The 20,724-nt window shown below is 32.1% G+C and overlaps 2 protein-coding genes across 5 annotated transcripts in view; both read left to right on the top strand.

The window, feature by feature from the left end:
* Positions 1 to 12,883, top strand: part of LOC115879807 (protein polybromo-1) — a 37,464-nt gene extending 24,581 nt beyond the window's left edge. For 2 of the 4 annotated variants that reach the window (XM_030896806.1, XM_030896808.1), the window contains 8 exons: positions 4,374 to 4,433; positions 5,499 to 5,675; positions 6,201 to 6,461; positions 6,578 to 6,694; positions 8,115 to 8,278; positions 9,701 to 9,783; positions 10,186 to 10,300; positions 12,130 to 12,883. In XM_030896806.1, the coding sequence (XP_030752666.1) occupies positions 4,374 to 4,433; positions 5,499 to 5,675; positions 6,201 to 6,461; positions 6,578 to 6,694; positions 8,115 to 8,278; positions 9,701 to 9,783; positions 10,186 to 10,300; positions 12,130 to 12,349 (1,197 nt within the window). In that variant the 3' untranslated portion in view covers positions 12,350 to 12,883. The remainder of the gene's footprint in view (positions 1 to 4,373; positions 4,434 to 5,498; positions 5,676 to 6,200; positions 6,462 to 6,577; positions 6,695 to 8,114; positions 8,279 to 9,700; positions 9,784 to 10,185; positions 10,301 to 12,129) is intronic. The other 2 variants (XM_030896809.1, XM_030896810.1) reach the window with 2 other exon arrangements.
* Positions 12,884 to 16,155: 3,272 nt separating this feature from the next.
* On the top strand, positions 16,156 to 19,042 carry LOC115879754. The gene is made up of 2 exons (XM_030896738.1): positions 16,156 to 16,493; positions 18,693 to 19,042. Exons 1-2 carry the CDS (start codon positions 16,300 to 16,302, stop codon positions 19,003 to 19,005), a joined length of 507 nt encoding a protein of 168 aa, XP_030752598.1. The 5' UTR covers positions 16,156 to 16,299; the 3' UTR covers positions 19,006 to 19,042.
* Positions 19,043 to 20,724: the final 1,682 nt, after the last annotated feature.

The raw sequence follows: 20,724 nt of genomic DNA, 5'->3' as shown, positions 1-20,724 counted from the left end.
CTTTCGCACGTAACAAAAAATATGTTTTTAATTATTACCGGGTCCCGAAAGTACGGAAAGAACCCGGGATTTCCCGGTACTTTCGGTACCGGGATTTCCCGGTTCTGAACCCTAGTCACAAGAGTAACGAAAAGACAGATCAAATGGCCAAACAAGGCTCATCAATGCCATTCATACACCCAGAACACTTCTTCGACATTGCAAAAGCGGTCAAAAGAATAGCCAGAAAATGGTGGTTGGCTGAAAAATCCCTAGAGAAATACATCAGGGGAGAGGCGAAAAGTTCATTGTAGTATATTCGCCAAAATTCACGGAAGACCTGATAAGCAAAGATAGAAAGACAATCAAAGCTGTAGTGGGTCTACTAACAGGGCATTGTAACCTGAATAGGCATCTAAAGCTAATGGGAATGATGGACGAAGCCATGTGCAGGTTTTCTCAATTGAAGAAACGACAGAATACATTTTATGTCGGTGTCACAGCCTGGCTAGTGTGCGGTTCTCTGTATTAGGCCACTAACAAAAGCGCTATATGGAGGGTTCAGTCTCCAAGTTGCTAGAGTTTTTGAAAAGGGCGGGACTGGAGAATGCATTGACTAAAGAATATAAGGACATGTAACGCCCCTATACGGGCTGCAGCAGAATTTTTAACCTTAGACGCCATTCTTTTGATAGCAAACAATGAGTCATCAGCTGGTCACCAGCGACAATTTTAAGGATTTTTAATAGTTCGTGTGTAGTGAATTTTGTATAAACTTTATTACAATGGTGATTAGTTATTCAGCTTTCAAGTGTAAAAGCAGCAGCGATAAGAAAGAGCCAGGAGTTACGTTTCTTAGGTAAATAAACAGTCCGCTCCACCTTTTTAGCGTTTTCTTAGTTTTCTTATTGAATTCGATAATTATTTTTCTGATATTATATGTACCTGATGTGTGCTATACGTCGATACTAGTTTTGTACCTTTTGTTAACATTTTAATACGTTTATTTCGTAATTAATTAGTATGATACCACCGTATACACCATAGGCGTAGTCAAAACATTTATCAAAATATATAAATATCTCTTCAAACAGCTAGGTTAAGAGAAATATGTGCCACGGCACTGTTTGGTGGCATCGTCACAATTTGCTCTCAGGTGTTATTTGTCCTTGGATTCTTTAGTCATTGGGAGAATGTAACTTAAGGAATAGAAGAAGACCACAGTGCAGCTTTTCAAAAGGTCGGTCGCAGTGAAACAGGCCGATAATCACCTTGGATAATCTCATCTATTCTATTGTAAAATATAAACTTCTCATTCCTAAATTAATAACTTGTACTTTTGTAATTGGATTTGTACAGGGTGCTACAAATTCGAGGTACGAGCATTGGTATCTCGTTAACCGTAATAGATACGAACATGGTTAAATTGGGGCAAAGTTGCGCTCTGGAATGTTCACCAAGATGCCATCAAAAAAGTTTTAAAAATTTCAAGGATTGCTGAGTTTTTTGGAAAAAACTGATTTTTTTGAAAATCAATTTTATTTTTTCCTGTCGTTACTTTTTAGAAAGTCAAAAAACTAATTGCACATTGTCATAGCCACTTTATTAGGGCTATCTGACAGTATTTTTATATTTTCAAATTAGTTGATAATTTTTGAGATACAGAGGCGAACTTAATTTTTTTAAATACAGACCTGCATTTTTTATTTCAGATTTTAAAAGAACTCGGTCTCCTGAGTACAATGATATGCTACACTTAATATTTTTTTTTGTTTTGACATTTGAACACAATTTATTTAAACTAATTTCAAGGCCGGCTCTGTTTTTTTAAATATTTAATCTTTTCATCGTTACAATATTGATAAGCTTTCAAACTTAAGAATGACATGGGGTGAAACATTGAATACGGAAAATCAAATGGAATAAAATAATATAAAATAATTAATAGGAATATAATATAATATAAACAATCAAATCATTTTCCCGGAAGATGGATTGGAAATGGTAGAGGAGTATAATGTCCAGCGAGGACATATATAGAATATATAGCCCCTGGACCTATAGCCAAGGGGCTACATTATTTGACATCATTTATAATAAAGTTAAATTAATTCATCTCAGCATTTACAATAAAGAGTACAAAATGCATTCGGAAGTATAAAAAGAAAATTCAAAGAGCTGTAAATAAAATTGAGCGAAAAATAAATTTGGTGTTGTTGGTTGGTAAAAATAAATAGGGAGGGTGGAAATTTGAATATACCGCGTGGAAATTGAAAATCGGACAATTTGGTGAAGGAATCTTATAAATAGTTAGTTTGTTGTGTGTTATAAGTTAGTAATTGTGTATAAAGTGAGAAAATAAATTCGTTAAGTATTTTATCGTGAGTTTAAATTAGTGGACCCACGGAATCCGTAACAATATCTTTAAATTTCTGACCTGGATGTTATTTATTTGAATCTTCTAATTGGCTATCGATTTTCCTTATTCAATGTTAATTAGCGCTGATCATTATTGTTGCGATGAATATAATCAGATTAAATAATTTAAGAAACCAGAGTCGGACTTATTATTTTAAATTAGTAATAATTAAATAGTTTTGTTGCTGTTAAGGTATCCAAAACAAAAAAAAGTATAAAGTGTGGCATATCATTGTATTCAGGAGACCGAGTTCTTTCCAAACCTGAAATAAAAAATGCAGGTCCGTATTTAAAAATACTAATTTGGCCTCTGTATCTCACAAATTATCAGCTAATTTGAAAATCTAAAAATACTATCAGATAGCTCTAATAAAGTGGCTATGAGAAAGTGCAATTAGTTTTTTGATTTACTAAAAAGTAACGACAGGAAAAAATAAAATTAATTTTCAAAAAAATCAGTTTTTTCCAAAAAACTCAGCAATCCTTGAAATTCTTAAAGCTTTTTTGATGGCATCTTGGTGAACATTCCTATACGCAACTTTGCCCCAATTTAACCATGTTCGTATCTATCACGGTTACCGAGATACCAATACTCGTACCTCGAATTTATAGCACCCTGTATACAGGGATATAGTCAGTTTTTCATCATTGGTTCAACTTAAAACTATACTTACGGATTTGGAACCATAATGGGACACCCTATGTATTAATTGATTTTTGGATTCTATGAGAAAAATAAAGGTGTGTTTCATTAGAGAAGTATAATATGACTAAAATGCAAGGTTTTTGACATAATATTTAACATTTTCAAAAAATGAAGAATAATTTTTAAATTTCAATAAAAACTACCTAAACTGGAATTTTTCCGGTAAAGTGAATTTGTAGTTAAAATAACTATTGTACTTTAAATAAAATTAAAACTTGACCCAAAAAGTTATACAGGGTGAGACAAAATTAATATTGAAGTTTTAAAAGCAAGTTACTCTTTTATTTTGAATGATAATCAATCGGGAATTCATGTCTCTCTAAAATACTACTAAGGTTGCCTACCCGTCCAACAAAGATTTTTCTAGATATTTTCATTTTTATGATTTAATCTCAGTTGATCTTTATTATTTGATAATATCTAGGTGGCTGGTGATATGTCTGACGGTTTTACTTCAACATAAAATATGTAGCTGTCGCATTAAGACTCATCTTTATTTTTTCCTAGAATCCGAAAATCAATTAATATATAGGGTGTTCCATTTACAAAAACCCAATTGTTATACGTAACTTTTTTTGGGGACGCCCTGTATAATTCTCTATATTTTTAAAAAACGCTCTTAACTAACCCATACATGACACGCTACCAAAATTTTATTTCGATATATAAACTACTGTTCTCCATGGAGCCTCCGCGTCGTATGGGAGGCGTCACGCGCCACCATGTATGTAATTTTATGCTAACGAAATAATGTCATCATAGAAACACCGTCTTATTTATAGATCATTGAACAGTTTATTAGTAACTCGTAGTTCAAGAATCGTTATTGTTATTTACATAAAATATATTTGTCAACATTATTATATAGAATTAAATAGCTTTATATAATTCTATTTTCGGTGGTAATATTGTAGCTTTTATTTAACATATGTATGTACATAATAAATTCTGTAGATTAACCATTTGAAATCCAAACTAGTCGTAAAAATAAATATATACATTCATGGAATAAAATAATTTTTTTAATCATAGATTTTTATAGGTACTTTGCGATAATATTTTTGCTAAAAGTTACTTTCATTAAAAATTCATTTGTGTTTGCTTAAAATTAAAAAAAAATATTGTCGCAATGCTTTTTCACGCATGCTTATTTTTGAATGACTGTTGAATGCTTCATATTTGCTTTTTATGTTGGCAAATTTTGCCACAATGTTATTTTATCGTATATTTTTGTTTGCGTGGGAGCATGTGTCGATGATGTGTGTTGCAGGTTAACGTTAAGGAAGCCTTGATTGCGAAACTAAGGGGCAAGTTTGGCGCTTATGCAAGAGTAAGTATCTTTTTAAGTTTGAAATTATGTTTTAAATTTCCCGCCGTTTTTATCCCGGTCGGATTTCATTTTTTAGTATTTCGGTAACGTAAAGCGCACAGCCGCCATTGGCCGCCATCTTGTACGTCGTCTGTCATTTTTATTAAACGTCAAAATATCCAAGTTTTTACGGAAAGCATCCCAAGATTATGCAGTGATTTTTTATTAAAAAATTTCCACGGAAAAGTACTTCGAATTACTGTATTTGTATAAAATGTAATAAGTGTTATATCGAGTCACATAAGTAAAATGGATACTTCAATGGATAACTCGTTTTACGCAATTCCTGTGAGTTTTAAATTTACAGAATGTGTCCTCGAATAGTGTCGATTTTGGGTGAAAAATTCTGCTTTCTAAAATTAATAAGATATTTGTGCTTATATCTAATTAGTGTATTATATTTCTCGCAAAATTAGACTAATTTTTATTACCTTAATTGGTTTACTTTGGTGAATATTTTAGGGGATTTTGTATTAAAATTTAATGGTTTTTAACGAGTTCCAAAGTTAATAGAAATAATAATAAGGCGTTGGCCAGTGAAAAGTGTATAGAAAATGTATTTTTATCTTAAATACGTCACCCGATTTTGGTTATTTCGGGGTTATTCTTGCGTTCAAATATAAAATTGTAGATTTTTCTCTTCAGCTTCAGGGTCATTGACTGATATATCTAGACGACCGATTATTTTCAAGAAATAAGCAGTTAAAAGTATTACAGTTATTTAAAATAGAATAAATTGCATATTTAATGTACTTTCTAAAAACATTTGCTTTTTATGGTATTGAACTATTTTTATCTTTATAATTATTTAATATTTCTTTTGTGCCAGTTATAATTTTATATTTTGCTATTTATCTCATTAGGTTTTTGGTACATATTTATGAAATTAACATAAATCTTACCTCACCCTGATTTCTGTGTATTGGGTTGAGTAAATATTGATTAATAACTTTACAGTGTAAAATCATTGCAAAAATTTTTATCGTCTACATATTTTCATGAACCCTACAATAAGAAAATTTTCAGGACGCCTCACCTACTTTGAGTAAATTAGCTGATGTGGACATTGTAATGGAAGATTCTATGGATGGGGGACCTCCTTCAGTAGGATCTGGAGAAATTCCTTCGGTAGTGGGAAATTTGATTACGGCTACTCCAGGGGGTTCAAATCACATAGCTCCGACTGGGAGCACAACAAAAAAGGTAAATCTTAGCTTAAAAGTTGACCTACTTATCTTATTTTTAGATACATTATCTTTAATAGATACAAAAATATATATAGCTGGTAAACTTTTAACTGTGATTTTAATGGTTTTGTTTCTGTTGTGTAGTGTGATTGTTTTGTCATAATACAAGGTGACTTGTATCACAAATTTATGCTGTATAACTGGCTAACTGTGTAGTGCAAAGCATACTTGTTTGAAGCATGATTGATTTTTTGTCTTAATATACATATTCCATGAGTGTAATTAAAATTATTATTACGACAGTCATTTACAAATATGGTTTTTGTAGTATTTGGATTTTAAAATTAATTTTGTTAAGAATTTCTGTAAAAAGTTAACTATTTGTAAATAAAAAGTATTTATATCTCGATATATATCTTATATTTGGTTGGATATGGTGTAACTAATTCTGGAATCTTTAAGTCAATTGGGCCATTGGGATTGTCAATACAAATTTAGGAATGATTATATATTATGTGATAAATTCTTTTTTTTTCCATAGAAACCAACAAAGAATAAAGTAGTAACTGGATACATTTTATACTCGAGAGACGTGAGAAAAAGAGTTGTACAGAATAACCCCGAATCAACATTTGGTGATATATCGAGAATTGTGGGTTCAGAATGGAAGTCTCTTGGGACTACAGACAAACAAATGTGGGAAGAGAGAGCCTCTAAACTAAATGAGGAGACAAAGGCTCAGTTGCTGGCAGAACAAGAGCAGTGTCCCAGTCCGGCACCTGCGCCACCACCAGAGAACCAGGTAAATTCTCTTCTTAAACACTTTTAGAGAGACTTTTTTTTTATTTTGATTTTCTGATAATTGTAATAGTAATGGAAATTTTACGTTGTTGATATTAACAGTAATAATTTTTATAGGTATTTGAATGTAAATGGGATGACTGTGATTTCCAGTTTGAGGAGGTAACCGACTGTGTAGAACATTCAGTTAAAGATTCTAAAGATTCCCAGGGTCATGTGCAAGCTTATTTCCAAGTAAGTACATTTTTGTTAGTATTAGCACTGTTAATAAATGTAATCTATTGACAGCATATATATTGGGCACACATTCATGGTCAATCTTGCATATTTTGGGAATTTTTGAAAAATTGTGTACTAAAGACCATTTGTTGAGGGATTTTTTCAACAATTATTTTTTCTTTATAATTTGGACGTTGACCTTCAGTATTATAGTTTGTTATTGTCATTGCTAATTGTGAATAAACTACAATCACCAGTACGAAAAACAAAAACCGGCAAACATTTCTGTATATTAAAGTTTTTTATATTTTGTTCTAGTGAACCGATTTTGATGAATGTTTAAGCAATTTGTAGTTAAATTATTTGACTTTTTAATATCTCTTTTCTAAATTAAAAATGAAAGTTGTGTCATCTGTCAATTATGCGAGGAAAAACAAAACCTTGATATTTTGTTGAAAGTTTGAAACACCCTGTAGAGCACGATAACAAAGCAAGGGATTTAAAAATGATTTTGTCATCTAGGTGTATCTTTTCTCGATAGTTTGTTTGTTGATTCATCTTAATAGCTTGTTTTTTTTTGGAAGATATTCGTTTTTGAAGAAGACACTAACATTTTTTTGAATTTTTTACATTAAAGCCACTGTCTTTGAAAAATTATATTATTATTGTCGTCAGTTACCCTAGCAGAGATGGTTTTAAGTTCAACAGTTGATCTCTACTATGATCAATTAAAGCAGCAATAGCTGATGGTTTTAAATCCTAAAGTTGATATCTACCATGATCAATTAAAGCAGCAATATAATATATACTTCAGAACTTAAAACCATTTCTACCAGAGTAAACGTCAATAAACAATAATAATGACTTTTCAATGACAGTGACATTACAAAAACAATAAACACTATTTTGTAAGTGTGTTGATGAGAACCCAAAATCAATTTAGTAATCAAATCTTATTCAAAAGCGAATATCTCCTATAAAAATAAAGCTATTGAGATGAATAAAAAAAGAAACGATTTGTAAACAAATTCCTTGCTTTGTTAACATATTCCGCAGGGTGTTTCAAACTTTCACCAAAATATCAACATCCAAACACCAAAAAAAAAATCAAATAAGGTCCACAAAATTAGTAACAATGATTTAAATTAAAAAGGAGGACTTTGCTTTATTAGGAGAAAATATATGTAATTTGATATTGATTGAGACTATTGATATTATTTTGCTGATGAAGCTCAATTTTTTTATAATTTGTTGATTTTACTGTTTAAACTGTTTTTATTTATACTTACATATATTTTCTTGCTTATTAAATTATTTCTATTTTAATATGTTTAAAATCTGAATTGACACTAAAGATGCATTTAGTTATTTAACACAAATATTTTCAGTAATTTGAATTGTTTCTGATAAAAATGTATTATCTCTTTCTACTTAGGAACATCCTGGTGAGGAAATACATTGTAAATGGAGAAACTGTTCTCGCCATAATAAGAAAAATCTTCAACCTTTCCCCAACATAACAAGGCTCATTCGCCACGTGAGGGATATGCATATTAACAAGGGCAATGGGAGATCTATATTGCCTGAGAACAGAAGCAAGTGAGTATTTTTAATACTTACAACAATAAATATTTACGTTGTTAAACTTAATTAGAATTAACTTTAAATATTTGGATTGTTGTATTACACAAAATGTTTCTAGGAATTTTTTGGGCGGTCCTAAGATGCCAATATTAGAACCAGAGGTTTCTAAGGCGTGTCATTTATCAACTGGTTTGTTTTTGTACTAAAATTGAAAATACATCAATTGCCTGCCTGCTTGTTTGTTCATATAACTTTCATATGATATAGATTTTTTTATGCTCCAGACTCACGCCGTGAAAGTAGTAATTGTAATTTTATATTCGCGATACAGCTTTTCTGAACAGTGGGCCACCTTGTATATTTAGTTTGTAAAACATAACAACGGTTTTTTTCTAAATATTCTAATTATACCCAAGAGGCTGATCGTCCGTTCAAAAATGTTAACTTCTTGGGAGATTTTAGGAGATATTTCTTACATAGTTGCTTATTAAAGACTAGTTGAAGCCTGGCGCATCCGCCACATCAGGAAAAGAAATCTTTTTATTTTATTTTTTTAATTAAATGAAAAACAAAAAATCCGGCGTCGACAGTTTTTAGAGGAGCCAATTAGCTATCTATTAGTAAAAAAAAGCAACTTTCTAGAGCAAGTTGTTACTTCAGTAGAAACGACACAGATAAACATTAGCATTTTACATAATATATATTATTTATTCTTTAATATGTAAACATAATATGTAGATGTTATTAAAGAATAAACTTTCATGTTGTTTTATACAGGGTGAGTCTTAAATAAGTGTAAATATTTTCAGGGCTGGTAGATCACGATAAAAGACACAACATATTTTCTCTTTACCGTTATTTCAAATAACTCCAAAATAATCGAGTTATTTTACTTTAAAATTTGCGAAAAATATGATTTTTTGGTTCAATTTTGAGAAGCATTGTATCTTTTCTGGGCTTTCTTTCTTGTAAATTTAATCTACTACCTATGTTGCCATATTATGAAGGTATTATGTTTTTTAAGTTAAAATAAAAAAAATTCTAAGAATTCCAAATTCTCAAAATTTTTTATTTGTGAAAAAAATTCATAGACGTGTTTCTGAGGTCGAAATATACTACCCCTAAAATATTTGCACTTATTTAAGACTCATCCGGTGTACTTATAAATATAATATTGATAATTGTTTTCCAATATATTAAGAAGTGCCATGATGTCAAAAATGAAATAAATCAGTAGTTTTTCTCTTTAATCTATACTTATATTTATATCTAAATGCAAGATATCGAAAGTATATGGGAAATGTCATGTATCGTCATTTTCAAGCTAATTTGACGCCGATTTTTTTTTCACGCGTTAGAAGTCTTGTATATGATTAGTCAATAAAATATATCTTTTTTAGTATGATTTTTTTAAACTTTTGTTTTTGTTTGCTGTAGGAATTTCAAGCCGTCTAGTAAGATTGCTGCTATTAATCGTCTGGCTGCACCTTCTGCTACGTCAAGTGCTGCAACTGTATCTAGTGAGTTTTCGTTTTTTCTTATTTTAATTTTTTTTGTATGTTGTATAGTATAAAAGCATGATATTTTCGATTCATTTAGATGCTTATGTCATCAATGGTTTTACATTTATTGTCTTTTTTATGTAACTAAGTATTTGGAGGTTGATAAAAAAAAGTATAGTCCAATGATGACATAACGATCTAAATAAACTATTTTGTATGTGAATTATTTCATTAATCCATTAGGACAAAATAAACTAATATAATTCTTTATTCCACGTGGAATAGCTGCTAGTAGTTCATTTATTACAACTCCGGTGAATTATACTTCTGTTATTGTCGCAGGTAAAACATAAAAAGATAACTATATTCAAGTTTAAAAAATCACATAAAAGATGTTAACAAAATTTATTGTTTCTTTAGCTCCAGCATCTAATGCCACACCAGTGGCAGCCACTCCACAGAAAGTTGCCGATCCTATGTTCATTTCAGTTCCACCAAGACCACAACGCGTTCTTCATTCTGAAGCTTATATTAAGTAAGTGTTTTGTGAAATCCTATATTTATCTGCATATATATATTTTTTTCTCTAAAGTCTATACCAATCTAATTTTGCTCAGTATGTTTTATATTAGAACTTCAAGTCTAACTGCATACTGATAATTTGAGTGATCACTGAATAAAAGTTATAGAGAAAATAAATCAGAATAAATATTTGGCGATAGTTATTGAGAACATTTCGAGAAAGTGAAGCACTTTTGCGCTCAAGCATAAAAGTACAAAAATGTATTATTAAACTGACATAAAGTGTGAAATTCAACGAGCGTAACCATAGTTTCTCCAACATATAAAGCTTGATTTTCACGTCCGATGGCTCTCTGATTGGTCATAGCGTTTACGCGCCACTTTTCATCCTTAAATTTTTTACTCAAGCCCGTCAACGGAGAAAGATCGTACGATAACGGACGTTTTGACACTTTTTTGAGAAATTTAATCTAACTTTAATAAAAATATAATAGCACAAGAGCTAGCAACGTCGGGAAAACAAGAATTTTAGAGAAAATTGGTCCTTTAATATATTTATATCATTTGCTATGCTCTCCTGCCGGTAGACTACTGCGGTTCACTACTGCACATTACATCTGTACAGGGTATCCCATTTTCGTGTGTTTAATGGTATTTCTCGTTTATGAGTAGAGCGAAGAATGATGCGGTTTTCACATTACTTTGCTACTTTTTTAGGAAACTAAATATACTACACATATGTTTGTCCTAGCCCCCTTAGTTCCTGAAATACGTGATGAATTTGTAATGCGCAGTAGTAATCAGATGTGATGCGCAGTAGTGAATGCAACGTCTACCGGCAGTCAGACGGCCCGCACTCTGTTTAGGAGAGCATAGCAAAAGATATATTAAATAACCAGCTTTCTTAAAATTTCCTCTCGAAAACTTGCTAGCTCTTAGACTATAAGTAAAACAGCGAAATCTCTCATTATGGAAATGAAAATATAAAGTGACACCAATCACAAGCAAATCCAATAAATTTAAAAATTGCGTAATTTTTTAACCAATCGTCTTTAAATTCAACCAATAAATTTTAAAATTAATATCGTATCGTCGGATCACGGATGCATGAAAATCAAGCTTAAGGGGTTTGAAAGAAAATAGCATATTCTATTCGGAGTAAAAATGACTTTTTGTGCCTCGCCTGTATGTCAAACGTACAGCATCGCCATAAAAACTGTAATTTTTAAGCTTGATTTTCATGCATCCGTTATACCGCCGTTATACGTTGGTCCGACGGTGCTCTGATTGGTCATAGCGTTTTCGCGCCACTTTTCATCCGTAAATATTTTACTTCAGCCCGTCAACGGACCCGTTCATACGATAACGGACGTTTTGACACTTTCTGACAAATTTAATCTAACAATAATAAAAATATAAGTAAAATAGCAAAATCGTTATGGAAACGAAAATATAAAATAACACCAACGTATATCCGATAAACGGAGGCATGAAAATGCAATAAATTTAAAAACTGCGTTATTTTCTAACCAATCAAAGTCTTTAATTTCTACTAATAAAATTAATATCGTATCAACGTATCGTCGGACAACGGATGCATGAAAATCAAGCTTTACTCCTAATAAAACAATATACTATTATTACAATTTTATTTATTTATTTTTCTTTACATTATAAAGTAAATTTGACCGCTTACATGCACTTACATGAATTAAACGTGTCCAGAAAAATATCAAATTTTTCTACAATACACTAACAAACTTTGTTTTGGTATCCTCAAATAGATTAAAACGTTAAACACATAAATTTTGTTCAGTTCTTCATTACTATTTTTTTTTCTAGGTATATTGAAGGATTAAACACCGAACAAAGGCACATTACTAACTGGGAAAGAACACTTCACGCTACCCCGGAAACATGCAATCCCGATCCAGAAAAACTCGCCCAAGTGACCACGTGGCTAGGAAGAAAGAGCGACCAGCACGACAACGTAGTGGCGGCCCTTTGGCAGCTCAGAAACCAGCTTCTTAAGGACACACTGTGCTTACAAAAAACCCTATAAATTGATAAGATTGACGATAGTGTATATAATACGTAAGGGGTGATACCAGTATCAGATATAAATGGTTTAAGGTGAATAATTGTCAAAGAAGCGCTAGCGCAAACATATAAAAATCTTCAGAATGATTTGAATCAGTTTATTTAGGTTCATTTCACAGAAATGGATGGTTGTAAATATTTGATTTTTTTTCTTTTGAGCCTGGACATAACATGTAAAAATATAGGATCGAGATAGTTTTAGGATTACAGTTTCCACACCTTATCACTAAGCCTAACAGCGAATTTGTAATGACTTATTTCTTAGATTAGTAGGCGGTATGGTCCAGTAATCTTTTTTCTATTGTATTAAATGAAATATCTTGTTTAACTTAATTTATATCTAGTGTTATGTAACTTAATAATATAGGTCATCTTGTGAAATATAGTTTTTAGTTCGCAACCATTGATTTGGTGTGTATTGTTTCTATTATATTTTTTTTATAGAAAGACACTGATTTTTGTATCATAAATATATGCGACTGAACGACGTAGTAAATAGGCTATTTTTTATTCCTTGCATTTAACAGAACGCTTTAGACCCGTAAAAGAATTAAATTAATATAGTCTGCCAAAAAGTTTATAACCTGAGAATTTTTTATTGCTTTTTAAAAATATATGCGTAATTTCTTTGGCGTACAACAATAAAAAGACCAACAAATTACAAAACTTTTTTAACTTGCAAAAAATGGGGTTGGGTGACAAAATAGTCGAGGATAAAAGTTGTTACAAAATGATTTTTTACGTATTTGTGCCAAGTTAGTGAAACGCGCGTCCAGTGCAAAAGTAAAGTGTTTTGGTGTATTGTGGTGAATTAGTGTTTTATTATATATAACATATTATATATAATAATATATTATAATATATTATAATAATATATTATAATATATTATAATAATATATTATAATATATTATATATTATAGTGTTATGTAACTTAATAATATAGGTCATCTTGTGAAATATAGTTTTTAGTTCGCAAACATTGATTTGGTGTGTATTGTTTCTATTATATTTTTTTTATAGAAAGACACTGATTTTTGTATCATAAATATATGCGACTGAACGACGTAGTAAATAGGCTATTTTTTATTCCTTGCATTTAACAGAACGCTTTAGACCCGTATAAGAATTAAATTAATATAGTCTGCCAAAAAGTTTATAACCTGAGAATTTTTTATTGCTTTTTAAAAATATATGCGTAATTTCTTTGGCGTACAACAATGAAAAAAAAGACCAACAAATTACAAAACTTTTTTAACTTGCAAAAAATGGGGTTGGGTGACAAAATAGTCGAGGATAAAAGTTGTTACAAAATGATTTCTTACGTATTTGTGCCAAGTTAGTGAAACGCGCGTCCAGTGCAAAAGTAAAGTGTTTTGGTGTATTGTGGTGAATTAGTGTTTTATTTTGCTGTTGTAACACCAAAGGTTTCAACTCTCAACTGTGATAATACCTAATACAATATTTTCCTTTACTGTTCTGCAAATAATAGTAAAAAGTCAAAAATATATTTTTGAAGTGAAACTATAAATTCGAAGTTGGTCAAAGAATGCCTAGAGAAGCTGAAGAAATTAGGCAAAGAAAATAAAGTCCTCCTACTCTGGGTGCCTGCTCACCAAGGGATAGAAGGCAATGAAAAAGCAAATGATCTAGCTAGAAAAGGAGCGAACACTCCACGAACTGGACCTAGAACCGTTCTGTTTTCCAAGCGGAAACCAACTAAAAGCGGAACTGAAGAACCTTGAAGACTCCATCCGTAACCTGGAATGCGAGTCCTCCAACGGTCTAAGACACTGAAACAAGTTCCTCACCGAGAAAAATCAAAGATCTTCGGATTGTCACGGGGTTTCTAACATAGTTCAGTCATTGGGGATTTTTGCTTGGAAAAAAGTCCGGAAGTTTTGCAACTTTGCAGGTTTATAGGTTTTGGAGTCCCTAACTAAAATCCATAAAATGCACATTTCCAGACTTGGCGCCCAAAATCGGTATTTTGTGAATATCTCGAAAACTATGCGTTTTTGACGAAAATTTGAGGAGAGCAAAATTAAAGAGAATAAAATTTCCTATAAAAAAGGTTTTATAAAAATTTTCGCTAAAGTCAACCGTTTAGGCACAAAATCGCTGGAAATTTTACAATTTTGCGTAAAATATGATTTATTATGTATAGTCGATTTTCCGAAATCAAATGTCGATTAGGGTTCACTAAAACTAGTTTTAGTTTAGTTTCTTCAGTTTTGTCATAAAACAGTGGCGTATCATTAATTCGCTCATGAATTTATGAATAATTAATTTTAATTATTGAAAATGTGTACTTGTTTCCACACCACCCAAGAGGTAAAGTATATGGCGCGTTTATTTTAACGTGGTCTCCCCGGAGGCCTACTCCACTAGATAAATTAAAAACTTTAACTTATCTGCACAAGACCGACGGATCTGGCTCATTGATGTCAAAGTCGTTCGTGTCTGCTGTGCTGGGTTCATCAGGGTGGTCTCTCAATACGTCCAACTCTTCATCTTCAGCCGCCAAAGGGATATCTACAGGCAAGTCCAACTCCTCTTCAACGGATTCGTCGAGTGACACTTCAGTGACTTTGTCACAGGATTTCCCATTGCAGTATGCACAAATCATTGAACATTTTAATCCTGCTTTTCTGCATCCGCAGGCTTTACCATAGTTGTTGGTTTTGCATTTACAGGATAAAAATGCCAACAGGGATTTTGGAGCTGGATCTTCCAACGTTGTGACTGGAGTAATGCCTGTTTTTGTTTTCTTCCAACCCCATTCTTCGGCATCTTTTGTACAACCAGACCAATGCTGAATCTGGTGGTAAGTAAGCAATGAATGCTGTCCAGCACGACAATTAATTATTCATAAATTAATGAGCGAATTAATGATACGCCACTGTTTCATGACAAAATTGAAGAAACTAAACTAAAACTAGTTTTAGTGAACCCTAATCGACATTTGATTTCGGAAAATCGACTATACATAATATATCATATTTTACGCAAAATTGTAAAATTTCCAGGGATTTTGTGGACTTCAGCGAAAATTTTCATGAAACCTTTTTTATAGGAAATTTTATTCTCTTTAATTTTGCTCTCCTCAAATTTTCGCGATAAACCCATAGTTTTTGAGATATTCACAAAATACCAATTTAGGGCGCCATCTTGGCAAGATGGCGGTGCCGGCGGCAAGTCTGGAAATGTGCATTTTATGGATTTTAGTTAGGGACCCCAAAACCTGTAAACCTGCAAAGTTTCAAAACTTCCGGACTTTTTTCCAAGCAGACTCCTTTTTTGATCCCCAATGACTGAACTAACACGACACTATCTCCTCAACCAACGCCTCAGTAGGCTGAAGCTGAGAAACAACGGCGAATGCAGATTTTGTAGGGAAAATGAGGAAACACCAGAACACCTTATGACTGAGTGCGCCGAGACGACGCGACGACCGTTCGTGCCATGAACTTTGGTACGGCTGATGTCGAGGAAGGAGAGTTGGCCTTTGTGGAGCCGTCTCAGATATTGGCTTTTGTTAAAGCCTTGAGACTGTATGATGAGTTATAATTCGTTATAACTCAAGAAAGAGGAACACACAATAGATCTGTAAGGTCGCAGTGATTAACTCCTCTCCTAAACGTTCTACATTCTACCAGCCCTGAAAATATTTGCACTTATAACTGACTCATCCTGTATAACAATGATGAAAACCTTATTTGAAAAAATAGGTATTCTAAGGTAGTATGACAATGTAGGGGTTATACAGTCATCTTTGACATAGCCAATGATGACAATATTAAAAGGAATCAAGTCATGTTCAAAATTCATAGTCAATTTCATATAAAATATGTTTTTGAATCTTTTGGGTAAGGTATAGACTTATTTTGTTAATTTTCGAAGAACTTCCGGCATGGCTAAGAATGACGAAAATGCAGTTAATTGTGCGATCAACGCTATATTGGAAGAAACAAATAAAATGTTTGAAAAGGGAAAATCTGAAATGGAACAAAATTTGAAAAGACTAACGGAACAGACTAAAATACAGATCGATAATATTGTTCAAGAATTAGACCGTAACTGTCAAGAAATTAAAAAACATGAGAAGTAAGAGTTATAAAAGTATTTATACCTATTAAATAATATATAAAACAGAAAATAGCAGACATCCGCTATTGATTGCTAAAATGTTTTATACAAAACGGTCTGCGTGCTGTATACTAAAATGTGATGTCCCTAAACAAATAAAATAATAGTTTTAATATGTGTTATTGTGTGTTTCTGCAGTTTTTCATAATTTTAATTCTGTAGGAATCTACTTTAACTACTGTCGAAACGTCGTCGATAAAAATAAAATAATAAACAAAATCCAATCTTTACAACCCCAACGACCTAAAGCCAAGAATAAATAATTAGCTGGTGTTTGCAATTCAGGATGCAAGTAACTGACTGGCCTTAAAACGTGTTTTAATTAACAATCTTTTACATATAAACAGTGTTGTACGAACATTTTGAAGTGGCCTGGGAGATTTCAGTTTAGAATTTAGAATGAGGAGGGGGGATCACCGTGGCCTTAAATATCTATTGTATTGTGTCCTCCGTTCTTAAATTATAACTGATTTTATATCTGGATTTTCTTGTAGGGGGTATTTCCCATCATCTCACAACAGAACTTCTTCCTCCGTGGAGAGGACATCTACCTCCTCCGAGAGTATACTGCCTTCCACGGTTGGGGTTTGGCCCTCCGTGCTCTTCACAGTCGAGGAGCTTGTCTTCGGCTGAGGTACCCATGAGGTGGAGACTCGAGAATTTTTCCTTATTTTCTCCACCTCTTTAACTTGGTCTCATCTTAGAGCGCTTTCACACATACCGGCAAAATCGGTACCGGTGCCGGTGCTGGAATCGATTGCAATATTAATAAATGAGCTCCTTCACATACCGGGTGCGTCTCAAAAGTGGCTCACCCCTATAACTTTTTTATTTTTTCAGATAAAACGAGATTTGGTGTTAGCATATGACATACATTAGGATTGATTGACATATTTAATTGTTTTCGGTCACTTCCGGTTTCACCGGAAATGACTACCCTCTTTGATTATAAAAACTTTGAATATAAAGACTATAAGCACAGTTTAAAGAATAAATATTTAGTATTAATAATACTTAGTATTTATTCTTTCTTAGTGCTAGAAGTCTTTATATTCAAAGACTACCCTCGGTATTTTTTTACTTTATTCGATGACACTCTGAATAGAATGACATATCATATGTCAACTTTTGACATTTTCGCATATGGTTTATTTGACATTATAACATGCGGTGCATAACGACAACACACAGATTTAAGTAGCGAGTATACGAAATTTTTCTTATATAATTATTCTAAAAGTGTTAAGATTAGTTAATTTGTGAAAATTCTAAAAATAAAAAAGTAAATATTTTGATATCTTCAGTAGGTCTAACTTGTATTATAATTTATTATTCCAGCTAAAAAACTTTTTAGATTCAACTACGGTGGCGAGCATAGTTTTAATCACCGGTTTTGTTAGTGGGGTCATAATTGGGGCTATTTCGGCTATAACGAACATTTTTAAAGGTACATAATTATAATTTTAGAAGATGTTCATAAAACATTTAATCACTAGTCGATTAGAAAAAGTATACCATTAATATTGCAAATTATATTTTATCCTCTCCTAGAATGTCTATTTAATTTTTGGATTATGTAACGAGCACTTTGTTTACTCATTTGTTTCGTCAAATTGTTGAATCCATTTTTGCTTTTGATCAAATCGGTGTGAGAAACTATGAAGCTATAAAATGTTTCGGGAGAGTTGAATATCCGGGGAAGTTGAGTTATTGAATGTCATTGCACCCAACAACACCCAATGACTTCTTTACGCTTTAACATTTTTTGGCAATTTTATTAACTTTTGAAATTGTCACAACACGACGACTAGTTCAAATTCTTTTTCACTTATTTTTTACTACCCGAAACAGCGTTAGGTACATCACATAAACTTCGTACATGAGTGTTTTATAGTCTCAATAACTGCACTAGCAAAAAACTAAAATACTTAAATATTATGACAAAGCCACGCGATTTCAATATTATTTTAATGCGATCAACATTGACCGAACTGTAACCGGGACGGCAGCGTGAAATACATACTGATAATTTCTGATTTCTGCCGTTGAAGCGCTGCGGTCGGAATTTGTTGAAATCAACGGAAATGCACCAAGCCTGACCAAAGACTGTCGGGACTTTCCTACTTATGGACTATACTACATTCATTATTATTTTAGGGATGCTAAAACTGAAATTAATAAGATGGTGAAAGCATATACTGAAACTTTAAAGAACGCTGAAAATGATGCGACGAAAACCCTAAACGAGTCCTGGGGGATAGCCAGAAATGCGATGGAAAAGACGTTCGACGCAGTCAAGGGCCAGTTAGGAAATCGTGCTACGGATTTAGAGAGCAGCTTAAAACAACTAATAAAATATAGTGAAAAAATTATATCGGACTGTATCAAAATGCTTCACGGCTTCGTAAATAACGCTGAGAAGCAAATTAAAACTATCGCTGATCAACATATAAAGAGTATAAAAAATTAAAAGAAAACAAAATAAAAGTACATATTTGAATAATTAATATATTTTCATTTAATTTTTATTTCGTATTTAGTAAGTGCCTAGTAAGTGCCTTATGATCGAATAAAAACGGCGTCAGCGATGGCTATGAAATTAAGATCGCTGTCATTTTATGTAAAATTATATGGGGAATGCATCTGGACGCCGTTTTTTTTCGATCATACGGTATATTGTATATTATTCGATATATAGGGTGGCGCACCTTATTCGCCAGGGTTGATTATACGAAAACCGAAAGATTTAGAAACAAAATATTTGATGGGTATATGTGGGAAGGCAATGTGCATAAGTTAAAATTATATTGAAATGTACAGGGTGGGTCGAATTCGATGCTTTTAAATGGAAACACCCTTTTCTATAGGCGATAGACGAAAACTAATATCGGTGTCTGGAGCTCAATTTTTATCAAAAACATGATGGTGAAAACCGCACATCAATATCTGTTACCGTTTCGGAGTTACGGGGTGTTTTTCAAAAATGTGCATTTTTAACAAATCGCTGTAACTTTTTTGCTATGGAAAATTTTGTATTTCTATGAAAACATTTCCAAAGCACCTTTTTACGTAGAATTTAATAGTTTAAGTACATATTTTTTTAAATTAATAATTTAAGAGTTATCAACAGAAAAATTGATTTTTTATTTGGGACACCCTCTATATTTTTAATTAACTTAAAAGAATTTAAAATTACCTTTCCAAAAATATAGCACACTTGATATTTTGTTATAATCCCCTTCGAAATACAGAATTTTTAAAAGTTCGCCACTTTTAACTAGTAGGCTTTGAACCCCTTATTGATGAAATGTCCTTAATGGAACTCAAAAACATTTTTCCAGCAAGACGACGCACCGCCTCTGAACGCTGAAGTTATCAGCCAATTTTTGCAGCCAATTTCAAGAATAATTGAACAGCTAACCAAGATCCCAGCCGTTGGCCGTCGAAGCCGCCTGACTTAGTGCCCTTGGATCTAACCCTATGGATATATTTGAGGAAGAATAAAGGTTCCTTATTCTTCCGTATAATCTAGACAAGAATTAGAAATACTTAGCAGTTATGAGAGGGTATCTTTCACCCCCAATGAGTTAATGAATTCCGCGAGAAATGTTCAAAAACTGCCCCGTCTGTCCATAACAGAAGACGGTTGATATGTCGAACACCTGTAGCAAAATCTCATGTCTTGGTTTGCTATTTATTTTATTGTTATCAGATATACATAGTTTAAATGTGTTGATGTTAGTTAAATATATTTTAAATTGTTATAAAATTCTGCATCTCTCATAGCAAATATTAATTTCGTTTTAATTGATGCTCACAGCTAAATTTTTTTTGCATTACAGCCGGTGCCGTTCAAAGCCTACTTATTTAAAGCGGGCGAATTTTTATATACTAAGACGAATCGAGCAAAATATCAAGTGTGTTATATTTTTGGAAAGGTAATTTTAAATTCTTTTCAATAAATTAAAAATATACAGGGTATCCCATATAAAAAATCAAATTTTCTGTTGATAATTCTTAAATTATTAATTGTAAAAAAATTATACGTAAACCATTAAATTCTTTGTAAAAAGGTGCTTCGGAAATGTTTTCATAAAAATAGGAAATTTTCAATAGGAAAAAAGTTACAGCGATTTGTTAAAAATGCATATTTTTGAAAAACACCTCGTAACTCCGAAACTGTAACAGA

The sequence above is a fragment of the Sitophilus oryzae genome, unplaced genomic scaffold, assembly GCF_002938485.1.
Source record: "Sitophilus oryzae breed Bouriz unplaced genomic scaffold, Soryzae_2.0 scaffold_1586_pilon_pilon, whole genome shotgun sequence".
Classification (NCBI taxonomy): domain Eukaryota; kingdom Metazoa; phylum Arthropoda; class Insecta; order Coleoptera; family Curculionidae; genus Sitophilus; species Sitophilus oryzae.
This window is presented reverse-complemented; position numbering and strand designations above follow the sequence as displayed.

What these genes read in the sequence shown, in the direction of transcription:
- LOC115879754 (XM_030896738.1), top strand. Translation starts at nt 16,300, where the DNA reads ATGGCTAAGAATGACGAAAATGCAGTTAATTGTGCGATCAACGCTATA. An exon ending in GAAATTAAAAAACATGAGAA is followed by an intron (nt 16,494 to 18,692) that starts GTAAGAGTTATA and finishes TTATTATTTTAG; the next exon opens with GGATGCTAAAACTGAAATTA.